Consider the following 16,134-nt stretch of genomic DNA (forward strand, 5'->3'; position numbering starts at 1 on the left):
GTCTAATAAAAGCATTGGGAAATCAAGACTAAAAGCCACAATTTGGGGAGAGTTGTAGCAAGTTTTCCTTTTCAGAGTGGAAAGACCAACCTTGAACTTTCAAGTCCTTTGCATATGAGATTGGGGTTACCACCCCCTACTCCCATAAAAAAAATAAAAATCTCTGTATGGGATTTTTGGGGATATGGCATAGAGGGGAATCCTCTATCTGTGGTAAGTTTAACTCATTTCCTGCAAATTTTACTAAAGCATATCTCGTTTTATTGCGCTTCGCTTTGTTACGCTGCAATGGGTTGCGTTTCTTACAAATTGAAGGCAAGACGCTCCACCAGCAGATTACTACTCGCTTTATTGCGGTACTCCTACTGCGGTGGTCTGGAACTCAGCCCGCAGTATCGCCGAATTATGTCTGTAAGACATTGTGAAAGATGCTGGCCTGCCTCAAAGACCTCAGAATTACAAGGGAGAAGGAAGGAAAATGGGGTTCGCGGAAGTACACAAATAAGCCAAGGAGGAATAGAAGCGCCTCTAAGACGGGGCTACGGGTTCAAAGGTAGGAGGACTTCCAGACTCAGAAAAGGCTTCACAGAAGTGGAGTTCGAGATAATGTCTGAAGAGGAGGCGAAGCTCTGGGGATGAAGGGTAAGGAGAGTGGGGGTGCGCTCGGGCCACCCGGAGAGACCAACTCGCAACCGCCCGCCGCTTTCACGCGCCCGGCGGGCGTCCACCTCACGGCCGAGCCTCTCCCGCGGGGCAGGCGCCAGGGCTCCCAACCAGGTCTACCCCGCCCCCGTTCTCACAGCCCCTTCTCACCTCGGAGGCTTCCAAATTTCTCCACAGTCAGCCCTGTCTAAGGACAGAAGACGGCAGGAGAGAGGCCCCAGGGTGGCGACCAAGGTGTCTAGGCAAGAGCTGGAGGCAGCAGCCAGGCCGCATCCCCATGGTAACGCCGCCAAACTCGGGTTCGAACGCCCGCGCCGGTGCCCGGCGCTGGCAGTCCCGCATTGTCCTCCAATGGGCATCCAGAGAACTCGCTGACGTTGGCCATCTTCTCCTCTAGAAGACCAATCAGAAATCGGAGAAAACAGTGGGCGTAACCCTCAATTTCTGTCTTTCAACCAATCGTTCCACTTGAGCGATGATCTCGCGATGTTCTAAGTGAGAGAAAGGCAGCTTTGAGGCGGGTCGAGAATTTTTTTCCCTTCAAATTATTGGTCGCCCAAAGCGCAGTCGTGCTCTCCCGATTGGTCGACGTACTCCCTGTCTCCGTCCACGAGCCACCAACTTCCTCCTCCTGCTTGGGGTGAGTAGCAGAGCGGCCCAAGTGGGTTTAGTTCTCTGCGGATCCACGGAGGCTCCAGCTCAGCAACGGACTAGTCTCGCGTAGCTGCAGGGTCAAAGGTGGACGCGCGCTCCGCCAAGCTGTCAGTGAGGCGTGGGCAGGCCAAACCCCAGACGCTCGCAGGACCTCAGTTTCCCTATGTGCACACAGAGAGGGAGGGTTCAGTGCCCGTTGAGTCTTGCTTGCCCCCTTGCAAGTGGTGATAGGATGGGTCCTCGGGAATCCCAAAGTTCCTGGGTTTAGGGCCCAGCGCCCCGATCTCGTTCTACCTTCCCCTCCCTGGGCCTCAGTGTTAACCTTGTTGTTAAACTTAAAACCCTGCCTCCTTCCCAAAAGAGATTTTATGTTTTCTAATCGCTTCATTTATTGAATGGAAAGTATCGTGACAATGATAGAGGAAGTAAAGAAAGTCATACCAGAGTCTCATTACCTAAAACATCACTTTTTCTTTGTTCAGGCAAGGTTTGGGTCCTATGAACTTGTGTGTGTGTGTGTGTGTGTGTGTGTGTGTGTGTGTGTAGTAAAGTGAATGCAAACAAATAGCCAAATGTAGACTACTAGTGTAGAGTTCAGGTAAAGAGCAATGATATTGGGAGTCAGACAGACCTGATTTTGAATTACTACTCAGACACTTCTCTGAGTCATAGTTTCCTTTTTCTTCTGAAAAATGTTGGTAATGCCTCAGAGAGTTGTGAAGATTAATTGAAATAATGAAGGTGAAGCACTTCGCACAATGCTGGGCAAGTAGTAACTCCTCAAAAAATGGTAGCTGTTAACTTAATAGAAACAAAGAAATACACGAACCAATGGGCCATTAGACTTACTGTAATTGAGTACCCAATTTAGCTCAAAACTTGTCAGTTAAAGAAATAATAATCGAAACAATCCACTCTTCAAACGTGAAATTTCTTCATAGTACTTACATTGAAAGGGATTTATCTTGTGGGACCTTTATAAACTATTTTTTCAATTGATTTCAGAGAGGAAGGGAAAAGGAGAGATAGAAACATCAATGATGGGAGAGAATCATTGATGGGCTGCCTCCTGCACGCCCCCACTGGGGATTGGCCTCCACTTTGCAACTGGGCATTCTCCCTGACTGGGGATGGAACCACGACCTCCTGGTTTATAGGTCGATGCCCAAACACTGAGTTACACTAGCCAGGCTTGTGGGATCTTTTACATAAGGAATATACATAGCGTGGTGAACAGTGTGTTCCCCAGCAATTTTGCAGAAAATATGAAAAGCCTTTTTAAAAATATGTTTATTGATTTCAGAAAGAGGAGAAACATTGATCAGCTGCCTTCTGCACATGCCCTACTGGGGATCGAGCCTGCAACCCAGGCATGTGCCCTGACTAGGAATCCAACTGGCAACCTCCTGATTTGGTGCATGGGACAGTCCTTAACTAACTGAGCCACACCTGCCAAGCTGAAAAGCCATTTCTTTATTCATCTGTCAATAAAAGCTAAGAGCATGCCATTAAAACACCATAAACCCTGGCTGGTGTGGCTCAGTGGTTGGAGTGTCCTCCCATACACCAGAAGGTCACAGGTTCGATTCCTGGTCAGTAAGACGCATAGGAGAGGAACTAATTGCTGTTTCTCACATCAATGTTTCTGTCTCTCCCCCTCTCCCTTTCCCCCTTAGGTCAAAAAAAGCATATTCTTGGACGAGGATTAAAAACAAAACCTTTAAGAAAACACCAACAAAAATAAAAAAGCTTTCTGATGATCTTTTATGATACAGGGATAAGAGTGACACATACATTCAGTACTTCTGATGTGTCAGATCCTCTGTATACATTATTTTGAATTACAACAATTGTGAAAAGTAGGAGTTAGCCGAAACCAGTTGGCTCAGTGGATAGAGCGTCGGTCTGCGGACTGGGGGGTCCAAGGTTCGATTCCGGTCTAGGGCATGTACATTTGGTTGCGGGCACATCCCCGGTGGGGGGTGTGCAGGAGGCAGCTGATCGATGTTTCTCTCTCATCGATGTTTCTAGCTCTCTATCCCCCTCCCTTTCTCTCTGTAAAAAATCAATAAAATATATTAAAAAAGAAGAAGAAAAAAGTAGGAGTTATTTTCATCTTACAAATGAGAGAAAACGAGGCTTATTGAATTTAAAGTATTTTGCTCAAAGTAACACAGTTGTTTAAAGAGCTAGGTCTTTCTCACTGCAAAGACAGCCATGCTTTCCTGTGCTGTGCCATGCTATTTCAGACTGAGAGAGGATGAAAATGCTTGGAATAACAGATGCACAAGCAGACTCACATAAATGGAGTGAGGTGGGCTACAAAGGTACCTACAGTGAGAGCAAAATTTTTCTCTAATGGAAATTTCCACCTTGGGAAATGAAGAGATGGGATCAGAGAATCACTGAACTCTAGACCCATGTCATTTTACCTTGTGGTTAATCTTTAACACTTTAAGTTCAACTTGTCCCAAACAGAAATCATTAGCTTACATTCTACTCCCTACTCTACCTACTTCTCTTCTATCTAGTCACCCAAACCATACGCCACCCCCCTCTCTCTGTTGAACAATGAAACATCAAATCATGTTGATTTTCTCTTTGAGATATCTTTCAAATATATCCCTTCTCCTCACTGCCTCTGCCTTAATTTAACTCTATATCATTTGTCATCTGGACTGTTGGCAACGGACTTGTAACCAATTGATCTTGCCTCTAATCTTCCCTTCTAATTCATTTCTACCTTCCTTGCAATTCATTTCCACCTTCATTGCTTCCAGACACGCTTCCAGAATGTCTTTGTAAAATGTCAGTCTGACCATATTATAGCTGTCATTGCTGTCAAAGGCTTCCTCATTGCCTACAGAATATACACTTAGCTGTTTGGCAATGGAATGCCATCTTGTGCTTGAGGGTCTTTGCCCTCACCCCTTTTACCTGTATTTTTATTACCTCCACCTTTATTTTTCTGATCAACTCCTAGCCGTCCTTCAAAATCCTTATAAGGTACCCCTTTGGCCTAAAGATAATCACTCCTTTTTCTTTGATATCTTACATATACCCCTATGATGCACAAAATACACTGGTAACTTGTCTGTTTAAATACCTTCCACTTTCACTAGGCTGTGAACTCCTAGAAAACGGGTTTTGTAGTATTCAGCTCCATATCTACTCTTCAATCCTGTTATATTGCCTGTCGCATGGGATATACTCAACAGACGTAAGATGAATAAACAAATCCCTTCAGGCTAATATTAAAATTCCCCGTGCTTGCTTTCCAGAATCGTACAGCAGATGGCACTCATAGGCCACTAAACGAATTCCCTTCACTAGGAATGATTTTTGTCTCAACCTTGTCTGACTTTGTCCTCATCCTGGAAGCCAATATTCATGTCATTGCAGGTGAAACCTCCTTTTTCCTCCCTCAGCTAAACGGCAAAGATAGCAAGATGACTCAGCAGCTTGGTCTCTGAGAAGAAAAAGTGGCAGATGTCCAGGGAAAGGTGCAGTTGTGGGAACATTTTCATTGTCTCAATTTCATCGTGGTGGTTGGGGGCTTTTTTCTTTTCTGTTTTCTTTTTCTCTTTTTGCTGTTGTTGTTACAAGAGAGAACTTGATTCATAGATGGGTGGCTCATTTCTGCCCACTCCTTTGGAAGGGAAGAAGGGAGTTGGAGAATCAGAGAAAAGACCATTATGATGGTGAAAATAAGGGGAAGCTGAGCAGTCACAGAGCTGCTTGTGGGCCAGCCTAGTTGGACCTCCTCACAGTGGAATGGCCTGGGCAAATTTTCTGGACACTAGCATTGTAAGTTAGGTGCTTGTGTGCTTGTCCAAGGCTAGCATCAAGGGTGTTCCCAACACTTGGTACTTGGAAACCCCCACACTATTGGGTATGGTTTTGAACATGTGGTTTTATGTTCCTATTTCCCAGGGAAAAGCCAGAAGAGACAAAGAAACCCTTATCAGAGAGGCAAAGTTTAGGTACCTCAGGCTACACTACCCCTCCAGGGTTGTCTTTGGGCACCAGGCCCTTCATTCACATACCCTTCCAACTAAAACCCGTTCTGTAGAAAGGATTCCAGCCAGGCATCTTAAAAATTCTCCATATGAATATAGATCAAAGACTGGGAATTTTGGAACTGGAAGTAATTTTTATAAGTCATTTGCATATCCTCTTGTCAGGGCCATTTTTGCCCCAAACCCTGCTCTTTCATGGTAAGGAGTGCGGTATAAGGAAAAAGAATATAGCCTTTGGAGTTAGGCTTACTTGGATTCAAATCCCACCATTCACAGACCAGGTATGCCTTTGGGCAAGTATTTTAACCTTTTTGAATCTCAGTTTCCCCATCATAAAATGAAGATAGTAATGCTTATTATGAAGAGTTGTTTTGAGCATTAAAAAAGATACACGTAGCCCCGCCAGTGTGACTCAGTGGTTGAGGATCTGCCTATGAACCAGGAGGTCATGGTTCAATTCCCAGTCAGGGCATATGCACGGGTGGTGGCTCCATTCCCAGTGAGGGGGGTGTGCGGGAGGGCAGCCGATCAACTATTCTCTCTCATCATTGATGTTTCTCCCTCTCCCTTCCTCTCTAAAGTCAATAAAAACATATTTTTTAAAAAGATTCATATAAAAAAACAGGTGCAGTGTAGTTGACACAGTGTAGATGCTTACTTGATAAGGTAGTGGCATGAAACATTTCTACTAAAGGGATTTTAGGCTATGAAATACAGGTTGGGGGAGGATTTGGGGAGCTCTTTCTATATGTAAGGGCATATTTGAGAGCTTTGGGGTTGAGCTATGCAATAGCACTCTGATTAATTTGGAAAAAAAATACACACAAAAACAAAAACCAGAAACACAGCACATCAGTATAGCCATTTATCTGTAAATTATTTTTTGGCACCTAAATCCTGAACCTCCTAGGTGTGAAGGAGTTGTATATATAGAGAAAGCCAAGGCACTTTTCCTTAGCTCCTGGAACCTTCTAGTGACATCGAGGGGTGTTTTTTGGTTTTGTTCAGGTTATTTTAACCACCTAAGGCATTTTGCCACTTTTCTGAAGTGTGAATTGCCTGCTGTTGTTCTGGCCTGGCGTTCTCACCTCAGTGATGGCTGCAGGCATATTTGCATATTGGATGCTGTGTTCTTTAACCTCCTGAGATTTGAAATCATTTGGAGTGTGTGTGTATCAGAGAGAGACAGAGAGATGCTTTCAAACCCCAGGACAGTTTCAGCTCAGTATACTCCAGAAAACCTCCAACAATACCTCCATTGACTTTTATGTAAATGGCACTCTTTAGAAAAACACTGGGCTATTTCCCAAATTCCCAGAACATATCCTGAGCATTTGTTTGAGAGGTGTGGAGAGAGAGTTCTGGTGAATCAATGAACATCTGTTGAGGGCTGCTCCACTACGTCCCAAGGAGACAGAGTTCATGATGTTGCTCTTCCCTGCTAGAGCTAGAGATTTACCCTACTAGGTATGCATGCCTGTGGCTTTGTACTGTGTCCACTTAGCTAAGCTGGAAGTAGGTTTCCCAGGATTCCCTTTCTGTGTGGTTCCAGGTTAGGGTTGACCTCAAGAAAATTTTATTCGAGATTTGTAAAGCTGAAATGAAGTAGCTCCCAGTACACTGTGAAGGGGGCAGAGCAGGATATCAGGCATGGGGGCAGTGCATAACCCTTGACACTGATGTGCACATTGTTTATGCACAGCCACCCACCGAGGCCTGCAGCTCCGCAACTCCACTGAATCCCCTCCTTCAGCTACTCTGAGGCCTGGGCCAGGTGTACGCTCAGCTCTGTGGCAAAGAGCTCCAGCTTCTGCAAGTCACCTGCGTCAATGAGCTTGCAGATGGGGAAAGGAAGTTGCAAGCTTCAGTTTGTCCTCATGAGTTCCACTTGTCCTTTTAGTTCCGATTTGTTCTCACAGGTTCCAGTTTTCCTTGCTCTCCTCCACAGCCAGCTTCCCTTCCCAGCTGCTGGCCTGCTGACCTATGGAGACTTCAGGCCCAACAGCAGATGCAGATGCAGCAGCACTGCATGGATTTCTCCCTCAACTTCCATACTTGAACAAGGTCTAATTCCTATACTAAATCCTTAATTTTCTGTTGCTCATAGTGTTTGGCTTCTCTCATCAAACCCTATAGTAGAAATTTATTCAAGCCATGCGAAGGGCCCAAAAGATGGGTGGCATCTGAGCTGCTTCTGAAAGAATGAGCAGAAGGTTACGTGTATGGAAAAGGAGGGAGAAATTCCAGAGAAAAGTTGGCTCAAGCCAAGCAACTGAAAGGAAAAATAGGAGTTCTGCCTTTCTAGAACTGTCTCATACCTCCTCCATGAGTCGAGAGCATAGATAGAAATAGAACATCTAATCCTAGCTCTTGATCTTACCTCTTCTGGTCTCATTAAGATGAACTGTTGGTAGATGTTATCACTCCTGCGCAATGGTACCTACTGAGATACGTTTTTGCTAGGGTGCACCCTTGATACTCCTCTAAGTCCCCTCCCCATAGGAAAACATTGGCCTGTTCCCCTCTCCTCGTTGGCTCCACGAGGCCACGCCAGGCCTGTCTTTCTTGGCTCCTCCATCTTTGTTTCCCGAGGCTGTGCTGGGATGGCCGTGGTGTGAAGGAATGCTCTGGGGCTTCCTGTCCCAGGCAGGGAGGGGACTGTGCCCTGTAGTCTTGGATTGCAGAGCTTATCTAGGGATTCTAACATTTATTCCATGGGAATCCACCCAAGGCAGGCATAAGGTGCCTTACACTTATAACCTGCACTTATAACTTGCTAATACTTTCCAAGCATCTTGATGGGCCCTGGGGGAGAGGGGACAGGGAATGGGATCAGACACCTGTCTCTGCCTATACCTGGAACCAGTAATTTGAAACCTTTATTTCTGGCTTCCAGAATGGGGAAAGTTCTCAGCATAAATGGGGAGACCAGGGAAATAGAACACAATACTTAATAAAACCCACTTTCAGTTTAAATGAATTTTTAAACTCAGAATCACATTATACATACTATTCTAAAACATATATTTTTTTAGTATGTCTAAAAACCTTTACAAAAAAGATAGATACAGAGACAGTAAAGCATCAAACAGACTTTCAAAGTACAGGGGGAAAGTTTGGGAAAGGTGGGGGAGTTATGAAATCAAACGAAGGACTTGTATGCATGCATATAAGCATAAACAATGGACGCAAAACTCTGGGGGGGGAGGGCATGTGTGGGTGTGGGGTGGGGGGTAATAGTAAGATATGTACACATATAATACCTCAATAAAAATATTAAAAAAAATAAATAAATAAAAAAAAAAAAAAAACAAAAAACAAAAAAAAAAAAATAAAAAAAAAATAAAAACCTTTACAAGCAGCACATTGGCTCTACCTCATTTTTTTATGGCTTCATAATTTTCTTATTTTCTTCCAAACTATAAAGGAAAGTTTATTTAGAAGGTGACAGAGGTAGTAGAAGGGCCCTTGGAGCTTAGGAGAAAGAGGGAGAGAGATATACACCTTGACGGATGAAAGAGGGAGGAGAGGCAGGGGTGTGCTCTGGAAAAGAGAGTCTATCATGTAGATATGCTGTACTTTATCTCATTATTCCTTTATTGATAGATATTTGTTTTTGCCTTTTTTTCTTTTTGACATTACAAACAAAGTTGTAATGAACATCCTTGTGTGTGCATCTTAAACATATATTTCTGGATGTCAGATGCCTAGAAATGGGATTTCTGGGTCTAAGGGAATATGCTATGTCTTGATATTCATAAGTAAATTGCCCTCCTATGAGGATATGCTAATTTACTCTCTCACCAACAGTGTATTATAGCAGAGGCCATTTTAGAAAGCCCTTTGGAAGGAACCCTCGTGCACTGCTGGTGGGAATGCAGACTGGTGCAGCCACTGTGGAGAACAGTATGGAGCTTCCTCAAAAAACTGAAAATGGAACTCCCATTTGACCCATTAATCCCACTCTTGGGAATATATCCGAAGAAACTAGAAACACCAATCAGAAAGGATATATGCACCCCTATGTTCATAGCAGCACAATTCACCATAGCTAAGATTTGGAAACAGCCTAGGTGCCCGTCAGCAGATGACTGGATCAGAAAACTGTGGTACATCTACACAATGGAATACTATGCTGCCATAAAAAAGAAGGAATTCTCATCATTTGCAGCAACCTGGATGGAATTGGAGAACATTATGTTAAGTGAAATAAGTCAGTCAATGAAAGAAAAATATCACATGATCTCACTCATTTATGGGTAATAAAGAACATTATAAACTTGAACAAGAAGATAGATACAGAGACAGTAAAGCATCAAACAGACTGTCAAATTACAGGGGGAAAGTTAGGGAGAGGTGGGGGAGATAAGAGATCAATCAAAGGACTTGTATGCATGCATATAAGCATAACCAATGGATGCAAAACTCTGGGGGGTGAGGGCATATATGGGAGTGGGGTGGGGGTTGGCAATGGTAAAATATGTACACATATAATACCTTAATTAAAAAATTTGGAAAAAAAAAAAAAGAAAAATAAATAAATAAAAAAAATAGTTGTAAAAAAAAAAAAAAAGCCCTTTTGAGATTGGTTCCAGTCCTTAAAACGCTCATTACAGGTTTGGAAAGGTCTCAGTGTTGGGTGTGTTTGGTTTTCTGGTAAGGAACTGCTGTTCCCTAGAGTAACATTACCATCTGTTGGCAGTCCTAAGAATTACCCTGAAACAGGTTTTAGTTTGGATCTGATTTTTATGCCTTTGATAGATGCAAGCTTATCTTGATTAAGCACCAACAAAGGGGCTATAAGACCATCAGCTCCTACCCCAGCTGCCCTCTCTGCAGTTAGCTCCGCTGTCTGTGAGCACCAGCTCTTTCTTTGGCCCTGGAATCATGCAGATGAGGCCCTCTGACTCAGGCCGCATCCTGCATGGGACACTCTCCTAGGCCTTCGCTGCATTTGAGACACCTAGTTTTCTTTCAGTTCTGCCATCCACCTCAGGACCTTTGTCTATGCTGTTCCTTCCACCTGGAGCATGCCTCTCTCCTCCTTCCCTTTGCCAGCTTATCTTTTACTCCTCATTTACTTCTCTGCTCAAACATCCCTTCTTCCAAGAATCCTTCCTTGATCCCTTAGACAAGGTCAGGTTGCCCATCATACATTTTTCTTTTGTAGGACATACTTCATTGGCAATTATTTTTTAATTTGCTTAATTATTTAATTAAAGCCTACCTCTTCCACTAGAATATAAACTACATGAGGGCAAAGGCCTAGAATAGTACTTAGTAAGTACATAGTAGGTACTCAATAAATATTTGTTGAATGAACAAATGACACAGATTTTTCTTAGCAGGGCCTTACATAAAACATCTTCCAAAAATTTTTGTTACCTTGATTACATGTTCCCCTTCAGATGGTGATTTTTTCTTTTCAGTTCTGCAGATATTTCTACTGTTCTCCCTTCCTTTTATTGTTGTTGACATATTTTTCTGAAATAGAAAAAAAGACTACATGAAATGGAAAAGACTAAAAAGTTCAGTTTTTATTGATTGCTTATTATAAAATTAGTAAATGTTCTCTGTAAATTTCCAAACAATACAGAAATATGTGGAGTAGAAAATGAAAGTCTCCTCATAATCTCATCCTCCAGAAAACACTGTTAATGATGTCTTTCCAGACATTTTTCTATGCATATTGAAATTCATGTACATACCAAGGCACTGTTCTAAAGCACTTTACAAAAGTTAAGTCATGCAGTCCTCACAGCAACCCTTGAGGTAGAACTATTATCATCCTGTTTTACAGATGAGGAAGCTGAGGCTTAGGAGGTAACTGCACAGTGAATAAGTGGCAGAGTCAGAACTTGAACCCAGGCTCTAGGTTCACTCTTGACCACCGTGCTAGTTTTACCTCTGATGAGGTGGGAAAGAGACTTTTTACTATGTGTGCCCTTTTCGAACTTTAAATTTTGAACCATGTGAATGTATAACATTCCAAAACATGGATAAAAGACTAAAAAATCCATGACAAAAATAGTGTACACCAACCTACCTTTCCTAAGTGACCCCCGTTAAGCCATCAGATAACACATTGTTGGGATCTCTTTGCTCCAGAGACTCAGGCTGGAGGCTGAGGAGAATGGGATTATGGGTTTGATGATAATATTGTACTGCATCTCTCCCATTCCCAGCATCTCTCCAGTCTCAGTGGGTTTGCTTCCGAGGACCTCTAGTCTCTTAACACACACACGCCAGCCCTGTGTTTTAGCAGGGAGACTTGGAGGAATTGGGATAGAGCCACACTGACAGCGTAGGGCCAACGTCCTGCAGTTAGACACAAAGGCCTATCTCTGATTCCTGGTTTCCCCCCATTGGCTCTTGGCATTCTGCCTTTTTCTGTAGGTGATGAGGTCACTGTTAGTTGGTCTGTGCTACTCCCCAGCACCAGAATGCTGCTCCCCCAGAATGGATCTTCCGGCTTTGTGTAACTTCCCAATGTCCCCTTCTTCTTTATTAAGTTCTCAAACAGACCATGGCCCTGAGAGCATGTGGCTTGATCATCTTCCGAAGACGCCTCATTCCCAAGGTAGACAACACCTCAATTGAGTTTCTGCTGCTGCAGGCATCAGATGGCATTCATCACTGGACTCCTCCTAAAGGTACAAGTACCCAGAGGGGCTAGCTCCTGGGGAAATGCCCAAGTGTTACTCAGAAATCCACCTTGCTAGGCTCCATACAAGTCTTGCTTCCCAGTAACTGTGCAGCAGGAGGGTGTGAGGTGGGTAGAAGCCCCTGATCCTTTCTACAAACAAGGTCTCCATACTAGGTTAGAGCAGAGCTGGAAATAGAACTCTGTGACTGAAGCCCAGGACAGAAGCAGCACCTAGTTTTTGTGTGAGTATCATTCACCAGAGCGCCAGGACGCTGATGAATGGCTGGGAAGGAGGAAAGGCACTAGGCTGGGCATTGAGGTCCTTGGGGCTACAGGTCAGGAGCTCCGAGTGAACAGACCCTAGACAGAAGGGAGCAGGATGGGAGAATTGGGTAGTGGAGGGGGAGGTGAAAAAGAATCCATGGTTGGAGGAAAACAAGGAAATGGGGACAATAAATAAAATTTGCACATTTAAGTTTCACTAAGGAAAGACAAGATGACAAAAAGGGAAAGAAATGTTACAAATACTATGTATTGGAATAGTCACATTTGTCTCCTGATCTCCTATGTCACACTGAAAGATTTCAAAGGAACCCTCCAAATTTTGAGAGGCTTGGGCCTGGGGGAGAAGTTGCCCTGTTAATGTTGGTGGGTAGAATGCTGAATAGCTGATGTTGGGAAGGTGTGCTTAGAGACTCCCACACACTTCTGAGGGAAGGTAAGACATCCTGGATCAGAGTCACTTCTGCCACCACCAGCACCCCTCTCACCTTCGTCCTTTGATGCATTACCTCCCTGTCTTTGTGTGCATGACTCCATATGAGGTGCCACACAGAGAAAATTCTCCAGAAGCCATGAGCTCAAATGGTCTTTAAGTCCAAACGGCTGGTTGCTTTCTGTCGGAGCTGTGCAGCGGCAGCTGACTCAGGGCAGTGCTATGAGGACCCTAGGAACGAGGAAGGCTAGACGATAGCCCTGTCTCCGAACCAAGAAGGGAACAGCTAACAATTCCTGCTCCCCATGAGCTCCTAAACCAGGAGGCCCCCAGCAACTGCTGGAGCCATGTGTTGACAGAGGCTGCCAGACTCTCCCCAGTCCTTGGCTCTTCTGGGCAAACTGAGAATTTGCAGGAAGGGCCTAGCGGCAGAGCTGAGGGCTGCTCCCAGTCTGCAGAGCTTCAAGTTCTCCTACAACAGTTTCTTGGCAGCTGTCTGCTTGGGTTTAGGTCTTGCCAACAAATTTTCTTAGAACTGTTTCTCGGCTTGTCCTTAGTCTAAGTTCCCATCAGGACTTTCCCTGTGAAACTGGAATCTGGTCTTGCTCAGTTAGAAAGATGAAAACAATTTGGAAAAGCCTTGATAGCTACTTGGAAACAGCTGCTGATGCTGCAGTGCATGGTTTTGAGCCTGTCTGTTGGCCCTGGGACTTTAGAGACCAACTGCAGACAGTGTTAACTCCTCACTGTGGATTTTAGGCAAAGTGCTCACTCTCAGCTAGCTCCCATCTGCCAAGAAGGGACTGCCCCTCCTTGGGAAAATCACTTTAAGGTCTCCAAGGGAAAGGTCTCCCTAAGAATATGGGATGAGGAAAGCTCCAAAGAATAAGAAAGCCGAAGTTTAAGGGAGGCCATCTCTCTCACCATCAAAGGAGCAGTATTCTAGACCAGACTTGCCAAGCACATGGTCTGTTTCACTCTCTGTAGAGAAGATGGGGTGAGGAGGAGGGGTTTCCCAGATACTGCAGAGCCAAATATCTGAACTGCCTGCCCTGCACCCCATTCCTAGGCATGTTCAGATATTACCAATCTCTAGACTTCCTTTAGCCTAGCAACAGCTAGAAAAGTCACCAAAGATCCCATCTTTAAATCATCTAACCTGGAAAATCCAGCTTTGTTGAAGACGATCTCCCCCTCCTCTTTCTATTTTCTCCTAACCAGGCCATGTGGAACCCGGAGAAAATGAATTGGAAACAGCCCTGCGGGAGACTCAAGAGGAAGCAGGCCTAAAAGCAAGCCAGCTGACCATCATTGAGGGGTTCAGAAGGGAGCTCAATTATGTGGCCAGGAAGAAGCCTAAAACAGTCATCTACTGGCTGGCAGAGGTGAAGGACTATGACGTAGAGATCCGCCTCTCCCATGAGCACCAAGCTTACCGCTGGCTGGGGCTGGAGGAGGCCTGCCAGTTGGCTCAGTTCAAGGATATGGAGGCATTGCTCCAAGAAGGACACCAGTTTCTCTGCTCCACAGTGGCCTGAGCTGAAACAGTCATTGGCCTCAGTAGGATCCTTGAGGGCCTTCCTGAGATGAACTCACCTTCAGCTCCAGGGAAGGTTGTGCTGGTCTTTGGCTCATCATAGCAAAGAACAGATAGGTTAGTATATCAGCTGAGCACACACAGAGGCAAGCAGGCAAAAATCTTAGCTGGGTGGAAAGGAAGGTGAAGGAGGAGTTTTAAAAAAAGGCATCCTTGTACACAATAAACCTTAAGCAGCCTATCTGTCCTTTAAGCTATTGTATTTATTTCTTGGACTCTTGCTCTTGGTGGGAGAAACACTAAAGTGAGTTGGAGCTCTGGCCTTAGCCAGAAGGAACCCTGTATCCATGCACTGTACCCCAGAGAAGCTAAGGGAGTGGGGCTCTCCTGCCTCTGGAACTCCAAGCACTCTCACCCCACCTCCACTGAGACTTTTCTACCTGTAGTCGGATGGGATATGCAAGTGAGTGGAACTAGAGCACAAGAACGGGGTCTGTGTGGCTCACTCATGTATCTCACCCAGCACCAGTCACACATGTTGTAGGTGCTCAGTAAATTTTTTCTAGAATAATTAGAGACCAAAGCAACTTGGGGACATAGTCCAGATCACAGCAGGGAGAAGAGGGACAGTCAACTCTGGGCTACCACATCAGTGACACATGCACTCCAACCTCTTGGCCCAGTCCTGCCTCCCAGAGTCAGCATGGGCCTTGTCAGCATGACTGAGGTCACTGGCAAGAAGCACACCCAGGCCAGAGGGACTCTGCTGTGCTACCCAGCAGCTCTGTCACTACACATGTGCACTCCTCGCCTGCAGCTGCCTTCCCCACCTTTAGCAACCCCTCATCATCAGTTTTTCTCTCTTCCCTCCTACTCCCTTTCTCCACAACTCAACTGTAAGACCCAGAGGTGCAAGAGTTGGGTCTCAGCCCTCTTTTCCTTTGCTACTAGGGCTCAAGGAATGTGGGGCAGGTGTTAGATCCTATAGCCCTTCCAGAAGCTGTTAGCAGCTGAATTCATGTGGATTTTATTAGAGGGTTGTTGCCCAACGAAGTTCAGAAGATTGGATGGGAAGGGTCATTGGCAAAGGTCAACCCAGATTACCAGGGTCAAGAACTACCACCTCTAGAGGAAGGAAAGAGAAGTCACCCAGGTCTTAAGCGGCTCCCAGATGTTTTCAGTCCCCAGTTCTCCGTGCAGACAGGGCAAAAGTATTAGTGAACAGGATCTTGGAGCACCGCCAGGGACCTGAATGGTTTTGTTCCTCACCCCTCTGAGCAGCACTCTGAAGGAGGCCTGCTGCAGGAAGTTTTTGGAGCTTAATGTTCTCTTTCTTGGCCAGCAGGGACCACATCCCATTGATTTAATAAATGCCTTGCTGGGCAGTGGTGCCAAACCACAGACTAGCTGCCTCCTAACAAGGGCTGGCCGGCCCTGTGCTCTCAGCATGGGAGGCTGTGGAATTTCAAGATGCTAAGACCTCATCTGTCAGAGTTGGAAGGCATCTGGAAAATGACCTGATTTTGCTGCTTGTTTTTATAGTTGGGAAAACTGAGGCTTAAGAAGGTATGCTTTGAGGATGGGGTGCCAGAGGAAAAACTGCTTTAGAATATCTTGTACAGCTTTGGGGTCATTCCTCTGGGCCTCACAGAGTTGTCCATTAAAACACATGTACTTTGGCCCTGACTGGTGTGGTTCAATGGTTACAGCGTGAGCCCATGAACCAAAGGGTCACGGTTCAATTCCCAAACAAGGGCACGTACCTTGGTTGCAGTCTTGATCCCTGACCCGGTCAGGGTATGTGTGGGAGGCAACCAGTTGTGTGTCTCTCTCACCTCTCTCTCTCTCTCTCTCTCTCTCTGCCCTCCCTCCCTTCCACTCTTTCTAAAAAGATCAATGG

General features: G+C 45.1%; 1 protein-coding gene across 5 annotated transcripts; it reads left to right on the forward strand.

The window, feature by feature from the left end:
• The first annotated feature begins 1,198 nt into the window (after positions 1-1,198).
• Positions 1,199-14,469, forward strand: NUDT2 (nudix hydrolase 2). Of its 5 annotated transcripts, none has more exons than XM_054727534.1 (4): positions 1,199-1,303; positions 4,720-4,820; positions 11,849-11,989; positions 13,919-14,469. In XM_054727534.1, the coding sequence occupies exons 3-4, from the start codon at positions 11,863-11,865 to the stop codon at positions 14,233-14,235; spliced, it is 444 nt and encodes a 147-aa protein (XP_054583509.1). In that variant the 5' UTR covers positions 1,199-1,303; positions 4,720-4,820; positions 11,849-11,862; the 3' UTR covers positions 14,236-14,469. The 5 variants fall into 5 exon arrangements, with proteins under 5 accessions (XP_054583509.1, XP_054583511.1, XP_054583508.1 ...); XM_054727536.1 differs by having other exon boundaries at positions 4,746-4,820; XM_054727537.1 differs by lacking the exon at positions 1,199-1,303 and adding an exon at positions 1,310-1,424 and having other exon boundaries at positions 4,746-4,820.
• The last annotated feature ends 1,665 nt before the right edge of the window (positions 14,470-16,134 follow it).

This window comes from Eptesicus fuscus, chromosome 15 (assembly GCF_027574615.1).
Source record: "Eptesicus fuscus isolate TK198812 chromosome 15, DD_ASM_mEF_20220401, whole genome shotgun sequence".
Classification (NCBI taxonomy): domain Eukaryota; kingdom Metazoa; phylum Chordata; class Mammalia; order Chiroptera; family Vespertilionidae; genus Eptesicus; species Eptesicus fuscus.